The 16,274-nt window shown below is 40.7% G+C and overlaps 1 protein-coding gene across 1 annotated transcript; it reads right to left on the bottom strand.

Moving 5' to 3' along the window:
• Positions 1-3,250: 3,250 nt before the first annotated feature.
• Positions 3,251-14,775, bottom strand: LOC311259591 (ectonucleoside triphosphate diphosphohydrolase 3-like). The gene is made up of 10 exons (XM_084356826.1): positions 14,719-14,775; positions 11,943-12,080; positions 10,392-10,509; positions 9,988-10,147; positions 8,480-8,639; positions 6,877-7,104; positions 5,565-5,828; positions 5,332-5,463; positions 4,868-5,005; positions 3,251-4,020 (listed from the first exon to the last, which is right to left on the bottom strand). Exons 2-10 carry the CDS (start codon positions 12,072-12,074, stop codon positions 3,832-3,834), a joined length of 1,521 nt encoding a protein of 506 aa, XP_084212952.1. The 5' UTR covers positions 12,075-12,080; positions 14,719-14,775; the 3' UTR covers positions 3,251-3,831.
• Between the last annotated feature and the right edge of the window lie 1,499 nt (positions 14,776-16,274).

Raw genomic sequence — 16,274 nt, 5'->3', positions numbered from 1 at the left:
TACTCATCTTGTGTCTTCTGCACTGGCAACACAGCACCACTAGAGGGCGATGTAGTACACAGTATCATGTCATTTCATCAGTAATGTATGTTAAGGTGCAGCGCAGAAGCCTCAATCTCATATAACAGCAACAAAGGGTAGTAGTAGATAAGTTTATTATACACTGAACAGAGAGAACTGTTATCCAAACAGGACCAATACAGTCAGAGCATTACACGAGAACCATGCATAATTCTCTCCAGTGCATAGACAACAATATTAAGGAAAATGAGCATCATGTTTATACCGCCTCAAAGACGCACACACACACAGACACACACACACACGCACACGCTTTTTTATTCATGCTGTTTCCTGTCAGAAATGAGAATAGAATGAAATGTTCTGTGATGCTTTAATCTTGAAACAAACCCACAACAAAGACAGTACAATAAAACCTTCAACTCTGATTTAACCAGTTATGCATATCTAAGATTTATCCTATGATACTTTGCTCTTTAAGTACAGAATGAAAACTTCCCAGAGATCGAAAAAACACAAGTTTAATATATAAATACAATGTATTAAGTGAAAAAAAAAATTAAAAAAATTAACTGTTGTCACACAATTTCGAGTGACCAGCTGGCTACTGTCTGAAAATCATTCATCTTGCATTTAAATCTATTTAACTATTTAAGAAAGGGATATCAAAAATAACATTTGTAACATGTCGGCAGTGGCTCAGTCAGTAGAGACTTGGCTTGGGGACCGGAGGGTGGCGGGTTCAAGTCCAGCTACAGACCACAATATGGAAGTGGACTGGTAGCTGAATAGGTGCCAGTTCACTTCCTGGGTTACTGCCGAGGTGCCCTTGAGCAAGGCACCGAAACCCCCATGTGCTCCCTGGGCGCCTGACACGGCAGCCCACTGCTCCTAGTCTGCAGTATGTGCACTTACCATGTGTGTAGCTAGTGATGGGTTAAATGCAGAGGACTAATTTCAGGTGTGTTAACATGTTCCATGTAAAAGATAACTGACAATAAAGATTCTTCTAAAAAAAAAAAAAAAATGTAGTAAGTTTCTAAAATCATATTGAATTAATGGCACATTGCACATTCAATACATTATTTATTAGGGAGGTTTTCATTTAGCTTAGTTAAAGGTGGATTGTTGTACTTTTGCTATCAAATGCTACAATAAAGCTGTGGCGAAGTGCCATCAGTTTGTATGTAAAGCAGGTCCATTCAGTGCAATTACATATAAACATACACATTAAATACAAGGGGAAAAAACATAATCAAGTAGTTGGAGTAACATCTAAACTGTACCCTCGTCCCAGTGGACAAACCCCCCAGGTTTGAAGTAATGATGTTCAGAATCACTCTTGATATCCCTGTGTGCTGTACTATCGAGTTTTGTATTTGAATTCTCTGATTTTATTTCTTCCATTGTTCTCAGTTATGAGCACATTTTTATTGGTTGGTGATTTTAACATCCATGTCGACGACCAAAATAACTCTTTTGCATCTGAATTTTTATCTACATGTGAATCTTTTAATCTGAAACAGCATGCATCATCTCCTACACATGAACGGGGCCACAGTCTTGATTTAGTTTTTACTTTGGGTTCAGAAATGAGTTCAGACCATAAAATGGTTCTGCTTGATTCAAACTGGATCGCTGCCACTCCATGTTCTAAGCAAACTGTTTACACATGCTTTAAATAGAAACTCAGCTGCAGACTTTGCTGCTGCTTTCACTGCTCATTGTTGCAACAGTGTAAATTACATGGTTATTCAGTTCAATACTATGTGCTTAAAAACCTTAGACCAAATAGCACCTCCAACCCAAGACCCTGGATAAATGAAAATATTAGAAAATTAAAAAGAGAATGTAGAAGAGCTGAACATAGGTGGAAAAACACACAAGTCGAAGTTCACAAAATACATGTGAGGGAATTATTATCTGTATTTAATTCACTGGTAAAGAACGAGAGACTCTAATTATTTTGTTATAAAGATAAAAATATTGAATCCTCCATTACTCCTGCTGCTTCACTTTTACCATCAGTTGTGTCCCCCGCCCTCCACCTGGATAAGTTCACACCCATAACCCTTAAAGATTTGACTGACATTGTATCCTCTATTAATATCAGTAACTGCAAACTTGACATTCTTCCTTCCACCCTATTGGAAGAGGCTTTTAGAGTGATCGCCCCCTGGTTTCTCAACATCGTAAATGCATCACTTTTATCTGGCTTGGTTCCAGACTATTTTAAACAGGCCTGTATCTAGCCTCTCCTTAAGAAACCTGGACCTAGACCATAGACACGTAACTCCCATATCTAAGCTGCTATGCAACTCTTAGCAATAATGGTAGGAAACAACAACAAAAAACAACAAATTCTGATCTGGTTTGTAGTACCTTAACAGAGTCACGACAAATTATATATCAATGAGTGCAGACTCTTGGTCTGGTGTTTTTGTTCAGTTTGTAACTGTGTAATCCATGTTATTGGCCATTTTACTCCTTATATATTTTTTTAGAATATATTTTTCTGTGCTTTGTTTTATTATTTTGCCTAACCACAACAGAAGGGTGATCCATTCTTTTATTTTTTTGTGAATAAGTAACCCTGTTATCATATGTACCATTGCTACGCCGATCATTCTCAGATATGTTTCATTCTACCCTGAAAACCACAATAACCTGGACTTTTTGCTCTGCTGCCTTGCTGCCATTAAGGATCAGATGGCCTCCAACTTCCTACAGCTGAACACAGACAAGACTAAAGTACTGGTTATTGGTCCAAATCATATTTCTAATACTGTCACCCCTCACCTTGGACCATTAACAAACATAAAACAGTCAGCTAGAAACCTGGGCGTTGTTTTCAATCACCATCTCAACTTCAATCAACGCATTAACAGTCTTGTTAAAACTTGTTTACAAATCGGAAATATTGCCAAGGTCAAACAAATGCTACCCTGAAACATAGTTGAACAACTCCCACATTGTCTCCTGTCTAGATTACTGTAACTGATTATTCACCTGTCTAAACAACACAGCAGTTGCCCGCCTACAGTTGGTACAAAATGCAGCCCTCAATGGTCTTGCTCCACATTACATTGAGGAACTACTCACCCCTTGTTCTACTCCAAGACTCCTCAGAACAGAGAACCAAATCCTGTTAACAGTACCACGGTCCAGACTGAAAACAAAAGGGGACTGTGCTTTTATGGTTCTCGCCCCAACACTATAACAAACTCATTCAATTCTATGAGAGTTTCCCTGCTGTACAAAATGAAATGTAAATGTTTAATACTTTTTAGGGTAGCACTTTACATTACAGCACAGTAAATAACATTAGTAATAGTGTGGTAATTACATGGTGATACCTGAGTATTACCTTAATATTACCATACTATTACCAGAGTAATAATCAGATAATAGCCTGGTACTAACAACGGGTATATCTAGGTAATATTGGACTGAAATTTATGTAACTGGGTAATAAGGGCCGAAAACAAAGGGTAATAATGGGGAAACACATTTAAAGATGGCAACAAGGTAAAACTATTTAGTAACAGTATAGTAATATTATGGTAACAATATGGTCACCTGATGGTTTTATCAGTGCAATCTGTAATCTGTTGATGTTTTCACAATGTTATAGGCTGCAATCAGCGTAACACCTTCAAAATCACTTTAAAATTCTAGGAAGTCAAAATTGGTAATTACCATATTATAATGCTGAAAATCATCCTCCCTTACGTTCCACACATATTTACAGGATTACAGCAGCCCCATAGGCCTACAGAGGCAGATCATTTCCCTTTGTAAGTTGCACTCTCAGAAGCAGGAGCGAATGAGGAAAATGAAAACTATGACAACAGTCACAATAGTTAGTGCTGAAAATAGAAAGATAAGGCCGGCAAAGACAGGGTTTGTCATGGGGGGGACTTCTTTAGCTTCAGATGGGATCATGTTGGACATACCCAGCATGAAGCCCAAACTCCAACCTATGCTGGTTGACTTTACCTGCAGATAAAAGAAGATGAGACAAGAGAAGAGATGTTGTCACTATGAATTGGCATGCTGTTCACAGTATTTTGTCAATAACACATGCTTCCAGTCAGCTAATCGTCACTTTGCATGTCTAGAGAAGTTATGGACATTAAACAGCCCTGTCATGAAGCTGCATTACAGCTCAAGGGCAAAAAATAAGTCATAAAACCAAAAGACGATCCCTGTAAAAAATCCAGACACCAGACACCTCAAAGGCACATTGAGCTCACCCAGGACACTAACTCCCTTGTTGGTCAGGATTGGTGATTGGGAGCTTCGCCAGCTCTCAAGGAACTTCTTGCTAAGTCTAAAGGCTAACCGCCATGTAATTTGGAAACTGTGGCTGTAATGTGCCACTTTTTAATAGCTGCTATCTTTCCTTATGACTCATGAGTGATAGACAGAGTGTCACAGATGAGGAGTCCCCTTCTGTTGAGGGAGTTCCTTTGTGAGAGAGGCTCCATGTCCTCAGGGCATCCCGGAGCGATACATTGCCTGCCTTTCACAAGGGCATCAAAGTGCGGATGATCGGTATGTTAAGTCATCCATCCTTTATGGTACCCAATGGGTGGCCTAATTCACATTTGTCTATGTTTAAATGCTGCTGAATGTCTCAACACTAGGGACTATCCCAGCCATTTTCTGATGGTTTTATGTATAATAATGATTCAAAAGAATCTAAAATATATAATGCATATATTATTTTTTGAGAGATTTTATGAACACAGAAAGAACAGAGTGGATATTTATTGGCTTCATAGCTCTGTATTGAAAAGCAGAAGATGGTAGTGGGAGCAAGTATTTTTTTTGTTCAACCAACCTGTTTTGCGAATTTGATGTTTTTAAAGGTGTCTTTGTCAAACTTGTATCCATCTGCCAGCAAACTGAACATATAGTGACCTGAATAGCAGTAACGCTTAAGAAATCTGTCAGAGATCCATGTCTTTTCTTCCTTCAGCTGAAATAAAAGAGAAACAGAGGTCAGAGTGCAGCCTGTGATTAGGAAGAGTAATGATATAAATGAATGAACCTGAATGCTTATAACAAAATATCAATGTTATGGTCAGCAGATGAAAGACTTTGAGTCCAAGACAAGACAGAGACAAAACAATGTGTGATCTAGACTGATGTTAGATCTACCATTATTGCACAACTGTGCAATAATGGTAGAGTTTGCCTCACCACTTCTATGTTTGAGCGTGCTTCTTTCTTTGTTTCCAACTTTGTTTCCACATGTTCTCCTCCTCTTATTGCTATAACTGTATAGCAACTAGATGAACTTACCACTTTCCAGTGTGAGTTGCAGAACTGCCTGACTGAGGCGTTGAATTTATCAAAATCTGAGCTGAAGTCATCAGAATCTTCTGTGCCGTTCTTCAGCAGCGCCCTAGCAGTGAAGAAGAATCCTGCATATGCCTGGAAGAAACAGTAGACACATATATCATATTAGAAACATACTGTATATTTAATGAATAGAAACATTTTCATGCATGCATTTTATTTGGTCTGCGTGTTACCATAAAATCTCCAGTGACGGGTGGCTGCTCGACTCCGTTGAAGGAACACTGAGATGAGGAGCAAGTCTTGAAATCAAATATGGACTTCACCATGCTTAAACACCTGTCTGAGTCAGCGACTCCAACCATGAAGAATTCCTGATCTGGGTTGTAGCCTTTCGGTTTCTTTGTGCATTCTGTGTCATAAATGGTCGAGGCCTTTATGGTGGTGTTATAACCTTCAGGGAAGCAGGGGTTAATAATGTAGTCTGGGTTCGATGATTCCTGGAACATTACAAAAAGAGAGAAAATGTCAAATGAAGGAGGAGACAGGAAAAGATACGGGGGGATGAGATAAGAGGAGAGAGTTTGGACAGTCCCACTGACAGACACCATCTTTACATATAACCATGACTTATTTATTTGAATTAAATACAGATCCTGATGTTAATGCTAACTTTAGGTAACATTTTATACTAAGGTCCAGATGCAAATGTATACCCATAACACAGTCTCACAGCATAACATATGCCATGCTTCTCCAGCAACAAAAACTATTAGTTTTGCTATAAGCTGCCAGAAATGATGCATTTCTCACAGACTAGCTTGACGGCGTTCCCGATCCGATCAATATTCTTAATGACATAATGCGTTCCTGACTTGTCTCCCTTTGCCTGTTACCAATTCAGGGACAGCTGTGTTCACAGATCAATTCTTGGCATTAATGGATGTTTAACCTGCACATGTAGAGAAATGTGTAAAAAATGTATGTAGAAAAAGCACATAATCCCAATGCTGCTTGCCCGACACACAAGCACTTAAACATGAACAAAAAAAAAACAAACATATACTGTCAAGGGGGCAAACTCAGAAAATAACGACCACTCAAATCGTACCTGAGAATTTTGAACTTCAGTGATAGACACAATTTCTTCCGTGCACACTCATGTAACCCTTGTGTGAAATTTCACATTGGAATGTTTCTTTTCACATGTGGAAATCACAATTTGACATGAAAATTCAATATTTTCACATTTAATCTGCTATTTTCGCATGTGAATTGAAATTTTAACATGTTAAATGTACATTTTCAAATTTTATTTCTTAGTATGAGAGTGGCTTTTTTCTTAAACGTGGATCAGGATTTGCACATGTAGAAAGAAAACATGGCTGATAAAATGATGTTTGACATTTTTAAACATTTTCACATGACTTCAAAGTATTGCCTGAAAATAATGTCACACATGAAGCCTTGTTCACATACAAATGAAAATTTGGACGTAAGAACTTTACATATGTGAAGTGATTGGCGACGAATGGAATAGGTGCGTACCTGGACTACTTTATCCAGAATCCTCTTCTCTGCCTCATTGTTGCCATAGCAGAGGAAACTGTGTGTGTACACATTGTAAGGATAACCGTACAGTTTGATAGGCATGTAGTCAGGGCCCGTGAGATTATCCGTGATTGCAAAGGCAATCTGTGTTGATGCTCCACCAAGGTCCATGGATCCAACAGTCTTTTCCCCATCTGGGCGTATATAGGTGTTCCACATGTTTTTCTGCCAATATAATGGGAAAGGTAAGTATACCATGTGATGGTCCTGTATGTGTAGCAGCACATTTAAAGCCATGGTTTGTCAGTCATTCTAGAAACATTTTTTGTTACATTTGTAGTAAATCTCTTAACATCACGACAGCAATCAATAAATCAAATAGTCTGACAATTAAAAGGAAAAAAAATCAGAAAAAATGCAGTAACTGTGGCTGTTGCAGTCCTCTAACAAGCCAATCAAATTGTCTAATTGGGCCTGCTTGCGGAAACTGGACAGGCTACGCTTTACACAAGTCTTCCACAGGGCTAGGCGGATGTATTGATAAAGGTATTAACAAGCCAGTGGCACAAGAACGGCAGAAAAAGTGCACGCAAAATTTCCCAATGTTAACATACTAGCTGGACAGCGGTGAGTACTAACAATAGCCATGTTCATTGTTTACATTCATTATGACAGTGCTAGGTGTTTTCTTACATGTGACTGAGACATGGTTCGCAAAGACAATGTTGCTGCCCTCACAGTACACAGCCACTGAGCCCGCTCTTCAGCAGCTTCCTAACTCTGAAGCACACAGCCCCTGACCCAAAGACCAAAAGAGCAACAGCAACAGCAGCAGCAGCGACAGACTGTTGTTCAGGTGCTAACCGAGTACCACAAAGCACAGAGCCCCTGAGGCCAATAAAAGAGCCACTGCCATAGCAACACACTCCTATAGCAGCTAACGTTAGCACAAAGCAGTCGGCGACCAAGGCTAACTTCCGGTTTAGCGCCCAGCTAACTTGAAGGGGGATGAAATAATTTAATCTTGCGGCTCTTCTACACTTTCCAGATGTTACTGGATGGAATGGCTCCAATTCTCACAGTGAAAAGACTCATTAGCAGGGTCGTGATGCTCAAAATAATTAATCTACCGTTTTACAGACGCTTCTTTCACAATGGCTGTATTATTATTTTCTCTTCTGTTACAACTGATTGCGGCACATTCGTGACGTGAAACGTGACATCAGTGACGTACAAAGTCATGCTTCAGATTAAAATCACAGGCAGCCTTGCCTGCAGGAAGTGGGAATGGGGTCAATAGGCGCTTTTGAACGGGTTGACCCGCGTTTAAAAAACCTGTGTAGACCCGCTAATTTTGGTGGAAAAGTGGCCGCTAAAATACCTCCCAACTCACCACCGGGAGCTACGGGGCAGTCAGGTAGTGCACAGTTATGTGTTTTGGCGGAGTGGCTCTAAAGGGAGCTCTGATGGGAGGAAGTGGGACTTTTTCAGATGGATACTCAATAATAAAAAATATAGCTTGCTTTTGCTGGTTTCTACAGTCTTACCAACCCCAGCTTTAAACGATGAGTACACTTTGATCAATATAAATGTGTCTTACCTCGATTAAGTTTCCCATGAGGTAGTTGACAGTGACCCAGCCATACAGCCCTTCGTCTTGACCACTGATGATGGAAGCACTTTTGAAGTCAACAGGCAAAGAACTCAGGAATCCTCGAAGACTTGCCATGACGTCGTTGGACCTCTTCTCATCCTGCTCACTGATAGCAAAACAGAAAACAGCAGTAGTCTTTAGCTGTTCTCTTTGACAGTTAGATAAGCAGATTGATGCCACTCTCATGTCTGTACACTACACATGAAGCTATAGAGTTAGCTAGGGGACAATTAGCTTAACATAAAGACTTAATCCAAGAGGAAACAATTAGCCTTGCTCTGTTCAAAGGTAACAAAGATCCTGGCCTACCAGCAACTTTGAAGCTCACTATTCTACACATCTCATTTGTTTAAGCCATACAAAAGTATTGTATTGTATTGAGTATTGTAAATATGTGGTTACCTTCAGGATGTAACTTTCCCTTTGAACAATACCATGCCAGTTGTTTCCCCTAGCTCCCAGTCTTTATGCTAAGCTAAAGTAAGCATCTCCTAGCTATCGCTTCATAAATATGAGAGTGGTATCAATCTTCAGATCAACCTCTTGGCAATAAAGTAAACAATTTGGCTAAATGTCTAACAGCAACAGCAATAGCCTAATATATCCTTAGCAGATGGAGTATTTACACTTGTTAAACAAATCAAACCAAAGCTATTGAAATTTGCTCTGTGCTAGACCTGTTATCTATTTTCTACAGTGAAGTGTCTTGTTGAACCAGTGTAAGTAGTGACCACAAAACCTTAGAGCAGAGTGGAAGATCAAATCATCTCTAGGACCAATAACATGAAATGACCTGTAAAGCTAAGTTAGCATCTAGCTGCGTTTCCACTGCAGGAACTTCCCCCGGAGACTAGGAACCCATCAAGGAACTGCTTTGGGATAGCACTCCAAAAATAAACACATATTTATGTGTAACGCTGCAAGACCTTTGGTAGGCATTGCAGCATTAAACATTTCTGATTGGTTAAATACTCATTGCATTTTTAGAAATTTGCAGCCACAACCAGTTTGTTTGTTTCTCAATGTGCTTCGACACATCAACCTGGAGTTGACTCAAACTGGAGTCGACTGGAGTTGCAGTTAAGTCCAAAGTTATGTAATATATCAGTCTTTTTTGTGCCTCTTTAGACCGCAGTGGTAACTCAGGCAACAACACGCTGAAGGAACCTTATAATTCAAGGTGGAAACACAGAGTATCATGAAGGCCTAACTTTTCATAATGAAGACCCCATGTTTGGACTTCTAGTTTCACTGCTACACTGTCTGACTCTTGAATTTTACCCCAGCCTGCTGTTTAAACATGCTTTTACTGTTGGCCCTTCCTCATGACTTTGGGGAAAACCATGTGGTGCATGAATGAGGTTAGATTACTCTGATCCTTCCTGTCTCCTCTCCATTTTAAGCCATGGTGAGAGAATAGCTCGAAGCTAACTTTTCGTTCACACTTTTCTTACTGTAGCAGTCTCATTCCAGCAGTAGCTCCCAGATAAAGAGGCGTGGCATTCTGTTTTTCAGCAGGAATGGCATTGATGATGCCGTCCATGCAGTCTTGGAACGCTTTCCACGATGCTGCATCTTTCTCTGGGTCAACTTTCATCTCTGAGATACCATCACCTGTGGGCACAAGGCCAAGATAAAATCATATTAGCAAGTACTAAACATATAAAGTAAAATGCCTTAGTAAATGTTTTTCTAGCATTTTTAACTCAGTTGAATAAAGGCTGATCGAGTACTCAACTTTTTATCTTCATCACATCCCATACTTCACTTTTTTACTCCATGTCTCAATCTCGAGAAAATGTGGAACTTTAACATACAGAAGCTGCATAGTACTGTTGTTTTAGAGACAACGACTCACCAGCAACTCTACAGTGCTTTGTCTCAGTTACCACTCCTGTTTCATTCTGCTTCTCCCCTGGCCACTCGTACAGGTACACGGTGGAACGAGACGAACCCGAGTCTATCACTATGCCATACTGAAGAGGAGAAGAAGAAACAAAATCATGTTTCAGGGTCACATTTTCCATTTTAATTTAACTACAGAGAGGCTGCTGCAACCCCCACCGCCTTACCAGCACACCATTACAAAATCTCACATGGACATTCAGGACCATCCATCAGCAAGCTGACTGATGAGAAACCTCCTGCTTTGACCCTTACATCACAATAACATCCAGCATCACATTCACATCTGCGCCTCCTCCACTGCTCCTCTGTCCCTAGGCGTCCCCCAGGGTTCGGTGCTTGGTCCACTCCTCTTCATCCTCTACATGCTTCCCTTTGGCAACATCATACGCCGTCATGGTCTCCACTTCCACTGTTACGCTGACGACATCCAAATATACATCTCCAGCAAATCTATCACCACTGCCATTCACTCCACACTCCCCAGCTGCCTCACTGAAATAAAATCCTGGATGCAAACAAACTTCCTCCAACTGAACTGTGACAAATCGGACATGGTCATCATAGGCCCCAAATCCCTCATCAAAAACCACCCAAAACTTCTACCTCACCATTGACAACTCTACCCTCTTTCCCTCCCCACACAGTCGCAACCTCAGAGTCATCTTTGACAACAACCTTTCCTTTCAACAACACATTAATCAAATCACCAGAACCGCCTTCTTCCACCTCAAAAATGTAGCCCGTCTCTGCCCATCACTCTCCTTCTCTGCTGCAGAACAGCTGATCCATGCCTTCATCACTTCCAGACTTGACTACTGCTACAGCATCCTCTATGGCACACCATCGAAACTCAACTAAATAAACTCCAACACATCCAGAACTCTGCTGCTCACCTGCTCACCCACACCCGCACCCGTGACCACATCACCCCCGTCCTTCAGAAACTCCACTGGCTCCCTATCCCACAACGGATTCAATTCAAAATACTCCTCCTCACTCAGAAAGCCCTCCACAACCAAGCCTCCCCCACCTCACCGACCTGTCACAACCCTTCCCGTACCCTCCGTTCCTCCGACGCAAACTTCCTCACTCCCCCACACAGGACCAAGCACCGAACCTGGGACGACAGAGCCTTCTCAGTAGCTGCCCCCTCCCTCTGGAACTCCCTCCCCAAACACATCAGACCCCACTTCCTTCAAAACACTCACCAAAACTCACCTTTTTAAAACTGCTTTTAATGTATAACTTGTCTCTTTTTGTGTTTTTAATGTGTTGTTTTTATTATTCTGCTTTTAACCAGTAAAGTGTCTATATAAAATAAATGTATTATTACTATTATTATTATTATTATTAGAGCTGAAACGTGTTTGTGTACACATCTCTGTGTCTCTTTCTCTGTATGGATGTGTTCTGAGAATTGTTTTGTACTTTTACTTTGTTAAAGTGAAGATCTACAGCCCCATAGCATTCCATCTATGTTGACGTGTGTGTATGTGTTCACCTCTAAGCTGTACTCCTTGGACCTCCAGGTGTCCTGGATGACAGTAACAGCAATAAGGGCAGCAATACTGGCTAAGAGGAGTAGCACCACTCCTGCTATGCGACACTTGTAGCCTATTTGCCGTCCGGCCATTTCCTGCTGGCAAGAAATGCAAAAGAAAAAGAAGTAGTTTGGTTCTCACTAAAAGCATTTGAGCTCTCAGCCTGATGACATGTGGAGAGGTTTGAAAAGTGATGATGAGCAATAACAGTAGACTTTATTTACTGTATGCTTGTGGATGATGTTGGCAGCATTAATAGTATTGATCCTCTCAGCGATACAGTCAGATTAACAAACACATGAAAGGAAACAAAATCAAAAGGGAATCCTATTTTACTCCCAAAATCTTATTGCAAAGCATCTACAAAGGAGAATACAAGCCTCTGCCAGGCTTGAGGTGTGATTAAGGAGCGTTTGGGAGGCACCAGTTCCCAGCAGGATGAAGTGTTGACAGTTTTTAAGGGCTTGCCGGTCAGCAAGACACAAACAGGCTCTAAGAACAGGGCAGTTCAACAGCCAGCAAGTACAATTTGCTGGCGTCTCATGAAAGCCTCACATATTTAGTTTCAAAATCTCAAAGGTGTTGTTCGAACTTGTGAATGTGTAGCAGCACTGAAATATGATAACGATAACCCTTGTGGTGAATTATGTTTCCACCTTATTCCAAACAGTGACTGGCAGAAGTTGTTGTGGTTTGAGTGTAGAGCTGTTTTACAACATCCTACATCGAATTGCTGCCAAATTGCAAAACGGCACAAACCTAATGGACGAGGAAACCTGCGATTGAAAACAATTATGTTTGTTTAGTGGTTCACTCTTCTAATGGCTGTGAAGAAGCAGCCAGACATTCAGTTAATATCTAGAACAAATGTGTTTGTCAAGCTGCGGGCAATGAAACCAGTTCTTACCTCAGAGATTTTTTCAGTCAAAATTTCAACTTGTTCAGAAACATGGCGTGCCAGAAGCTGCTCTGTTTAATTTTCGAATGTATAACCATTCCTCACTTAAAATTGTTGAAACTGGGACATCATGCTGTTCAGCAATGTGTGTCATCAATGATTGCGACATTGTAATAACAACCTTGTACCTGTTTCAGCCCTGTCATTGGTGTTATTACCAAATGTTTGGCAAAGCAGCACAACAATTCTCCACCTCCCTCCCTATGTCTCGCCTTTTTGCTTCAAGTTCCTCTGAATTTCCTTTTAAGTCATAGAAATCCAAGTAGAATACTACAGACTAGAACAACACTGTACCAACAATGTTGCACAATTCTGACATGTGTCCTTAAGTCTGCTTAACACTTCATTGTTATGTGTGTGACAGTTGATTCCAGGTAATCAGACCATTATTCAAGTCATGAGAAAGTCTGTTTGTTGCCAAGTTTCTGCCAGAATTGTATGAGAAACAAAAAAAAAAATCAGAAGTTGTCTGATATATACATCTGCTTTTTACACTTAACAGCTACTTTCAGTAAGACTTACTGTATGTAACCTGAAAATGTAAAGATAGGCTACTATCCTGCCAACATAGGAAAGAAAAAGTTATTTTGCCACAGTAAGCAAGTTTATGAGTTAATGTATGTCTAAACACAAACACCAATAAGCAACATTACAATACTCAGTGTTTTAATGTGTATGAAATACTTAGTATGACTCTAACTAACTTAATCATTTGCCCCTATTGAAGAAAGGCTGTTGTTTTTCTATGAATGGAAACATATTTAAAAGCACATAGTAACCTGAGCTCAGTGATCTCTGACTTCACTTCAGTGTCCTTCTGCCTAACCCTAACCCCAAACTCTTTAAAAAAGTCGATGACTTTCAGTGGCTGTCAACTATTATCATTCAAGTTTACACACTTTACAAACAGTTTATATATTTTTCAAATAACAACTCTTAGGGACTGTAATTAAGGTTGTAAAGAATGCATGCTTTACTACAACTAAAGCAGGGGTAATGCAGTTTCTCTCCTTAATGTAAGTTCTGGTTTTAGGGACAATGCAGTTTAACATAATGTCCAATACAGAGAATGCAACTGATGTGCTACACAGAGTGTGTCGCTATTGCTAGTTTTCAACTCACTATGGCCTTTTACATGTACAGCTATGACAAGTGTTGTTATCAATGAGTAAACCTTACATAGTACAGATTAAAATTTTATTTGCATTGCATTACAAACTGCCTGCTGTAAATCGGCCAATTGTGAAGACACAATAAAATCAAATGAGCTATGTAGAGACGGGAAACTTTATTTTTACTAAATCACTTTGCTCTCTGTTATCCATCCCTCTGCAAATCACACTCTTCATTTGTGCACAAGGTAAACAAAATACACAGTGCAACAGAGCTTGTTCTTAAGTTTTAAACCAAATGATGGGTCAACTAGTGGAACCTGCATTGTAAGCTTCAGCACTGACAACACCCACAGTATCCCTTTGCAGACAGCCCTGTGGAGCTGCATGGGAATAAAATAGCTTATAGGTAATTACACATGTTGTGACTCTGCCTGTAGGGACTGGTCCTCCAGGAGGGTGAGGAGAGAAAATGTAGTTGAGCGCCAACACATGTATTCATCAGACTGAATCACACACATCTTTAAATCAGCTCACACAATGCAATAAACTTACCTGCACATGTCAATTAACCCTTTGCGATTAAGTGTTATATAAGAATTAAATGCATGCCTTGTTGATAGGTTAATAAAAGCATGTGAGAGAGGAGGTGTCTTTGTTTCTTACCTGGAAGAGCTCGTCTGTAGAGCCAAGTTTGGAGCGGGAGTGATGTGGCTCTGAAGAAGAGATGAAGAAAAACAGCTAGAAACAGGGGAGCAGCAGAGGAAGGGAGAGGGAGATAGTTAGTGTGCTGTGAGTGGGAGAGATCTTAAGAGTGATCAGAAGAAGAGGAATGGTGTAGATACATAAGGCAAAGGAAAAATCTCTGTGCCAGCAATCGAGGATGTGTTGATACCTGTAAGCTCCCCCTCAAGTACGCTCCAGTTTTCACAGTAAAAGCTATGAGTCATTCATCTGTCTATCAAACTAGAACAAATGGAAATTGTCATAATCCGGTATGTTTAAGAGCGATGAGAGAGAGCGCCAGTCTAGTTAGAGGCCAGACTTTTATATCTTCCTGAGCACTGGGCCCAGGTGCCCCAGATCTGGCTGTTTTTATAATCGACTTCCTCTGGTAACCTCAGAGAAAGACAGGCAGAGGGTGTCAACAATCAACCTACACAAATACTCAACTAGCAGCAGGGGCAAGCAGTTCCTGTGAAGGTGATCAAGGCTCTGCTCTCAACATCTTCCGTGTAGAAGTTGGCCACTATTGGGGACACCAGTGAGCCCATGGCACAGCCGTGCTGCTGTCTGTAGAAACCTTCACTGTACTGGAAGTAGGTGGTCGTCAGACAGAGGTCAAGTAAGGCACAAATGTGGTCTGGGGTGAAGTTGGTTCTGCTGGACAGAGTGCTGTCCTGTAGCAGGTGTTTGTTCACCATCTTTACTGCTTTGAGTGGGAATGCATGTAAAAAGTGAGGTGACATCATAAGAAACCATTTTTTCATCTGAATTCAGTGTTATTTCTCTCACCTTGTTGGTGAAATCCCGTGAGTTTTTGATGATAGTCTGCCCTTCTTGGACTGTGTAGTGCACACTGTAGAAGGTAGAAGCCTCAACAATGAGGTGTACAGAAAACCTACACACACAGATCAATACTTGCTGTTCGACTATCACCACCCACTGGAGCACAAGCTGGGGGTCATCAGAACCCTAAACCATCAGACCGAGACCATGCCCACAAAGTCAGAGAGGAAGGAGAAGGTACAGAAGCACATCAGGGGAGCACTTAAAATCTGTTTCTACCCAAACTGGACCTTTGTCAAAACTTCTAAAAGATCCAGAGCAGACAGAGAGGAAGAGGTGGAAAAACGTAACAACATCATCATTCCTTATGTCGCGGGAATATCTGAGAAACTCAGGAGGACCTGAGGATGGATCAGAAACTTGTCCATCGTAAGGACAAAGCACCCAGGCATAAGCAGAGTAATGTAGATTATGCTGTTCAATGCAGCCAGGACTGCAGAGACGTACATTGGGGAGACAAAACAACCTCTCCATAAACGAATGGCACAACACAGGAGGGCCAATTCCTCAGGTCAAGACTCTGCTGTCCACTTACATCTGAAGGAGAAAAATCATTCCTTTGAGGACAACAACATAAACATCTTGGCCAGAGAAGACAGATGGTTTGAAAGAGGAGTAAAGGAATCCATCTATGTCAAACTGGAACATCCGTC

The sequence above is a fragment of the Pagrus pagrus genome (genome assembly GCF_965226575.1).
Source record: "Pagrus pagrus genome assembly, chromosome: 7".
Taxonomy (NCBI): Eukaryota; Metazoa; Chordata; class Actinopteri; order Spariformes; family Sparidae; genus Pagrus; species Pagrus pagrus.
Note: the sequence above shows the minus strand (reverse complement) of the source record. Positions and strands in the feature narration are given on the sequence as shown.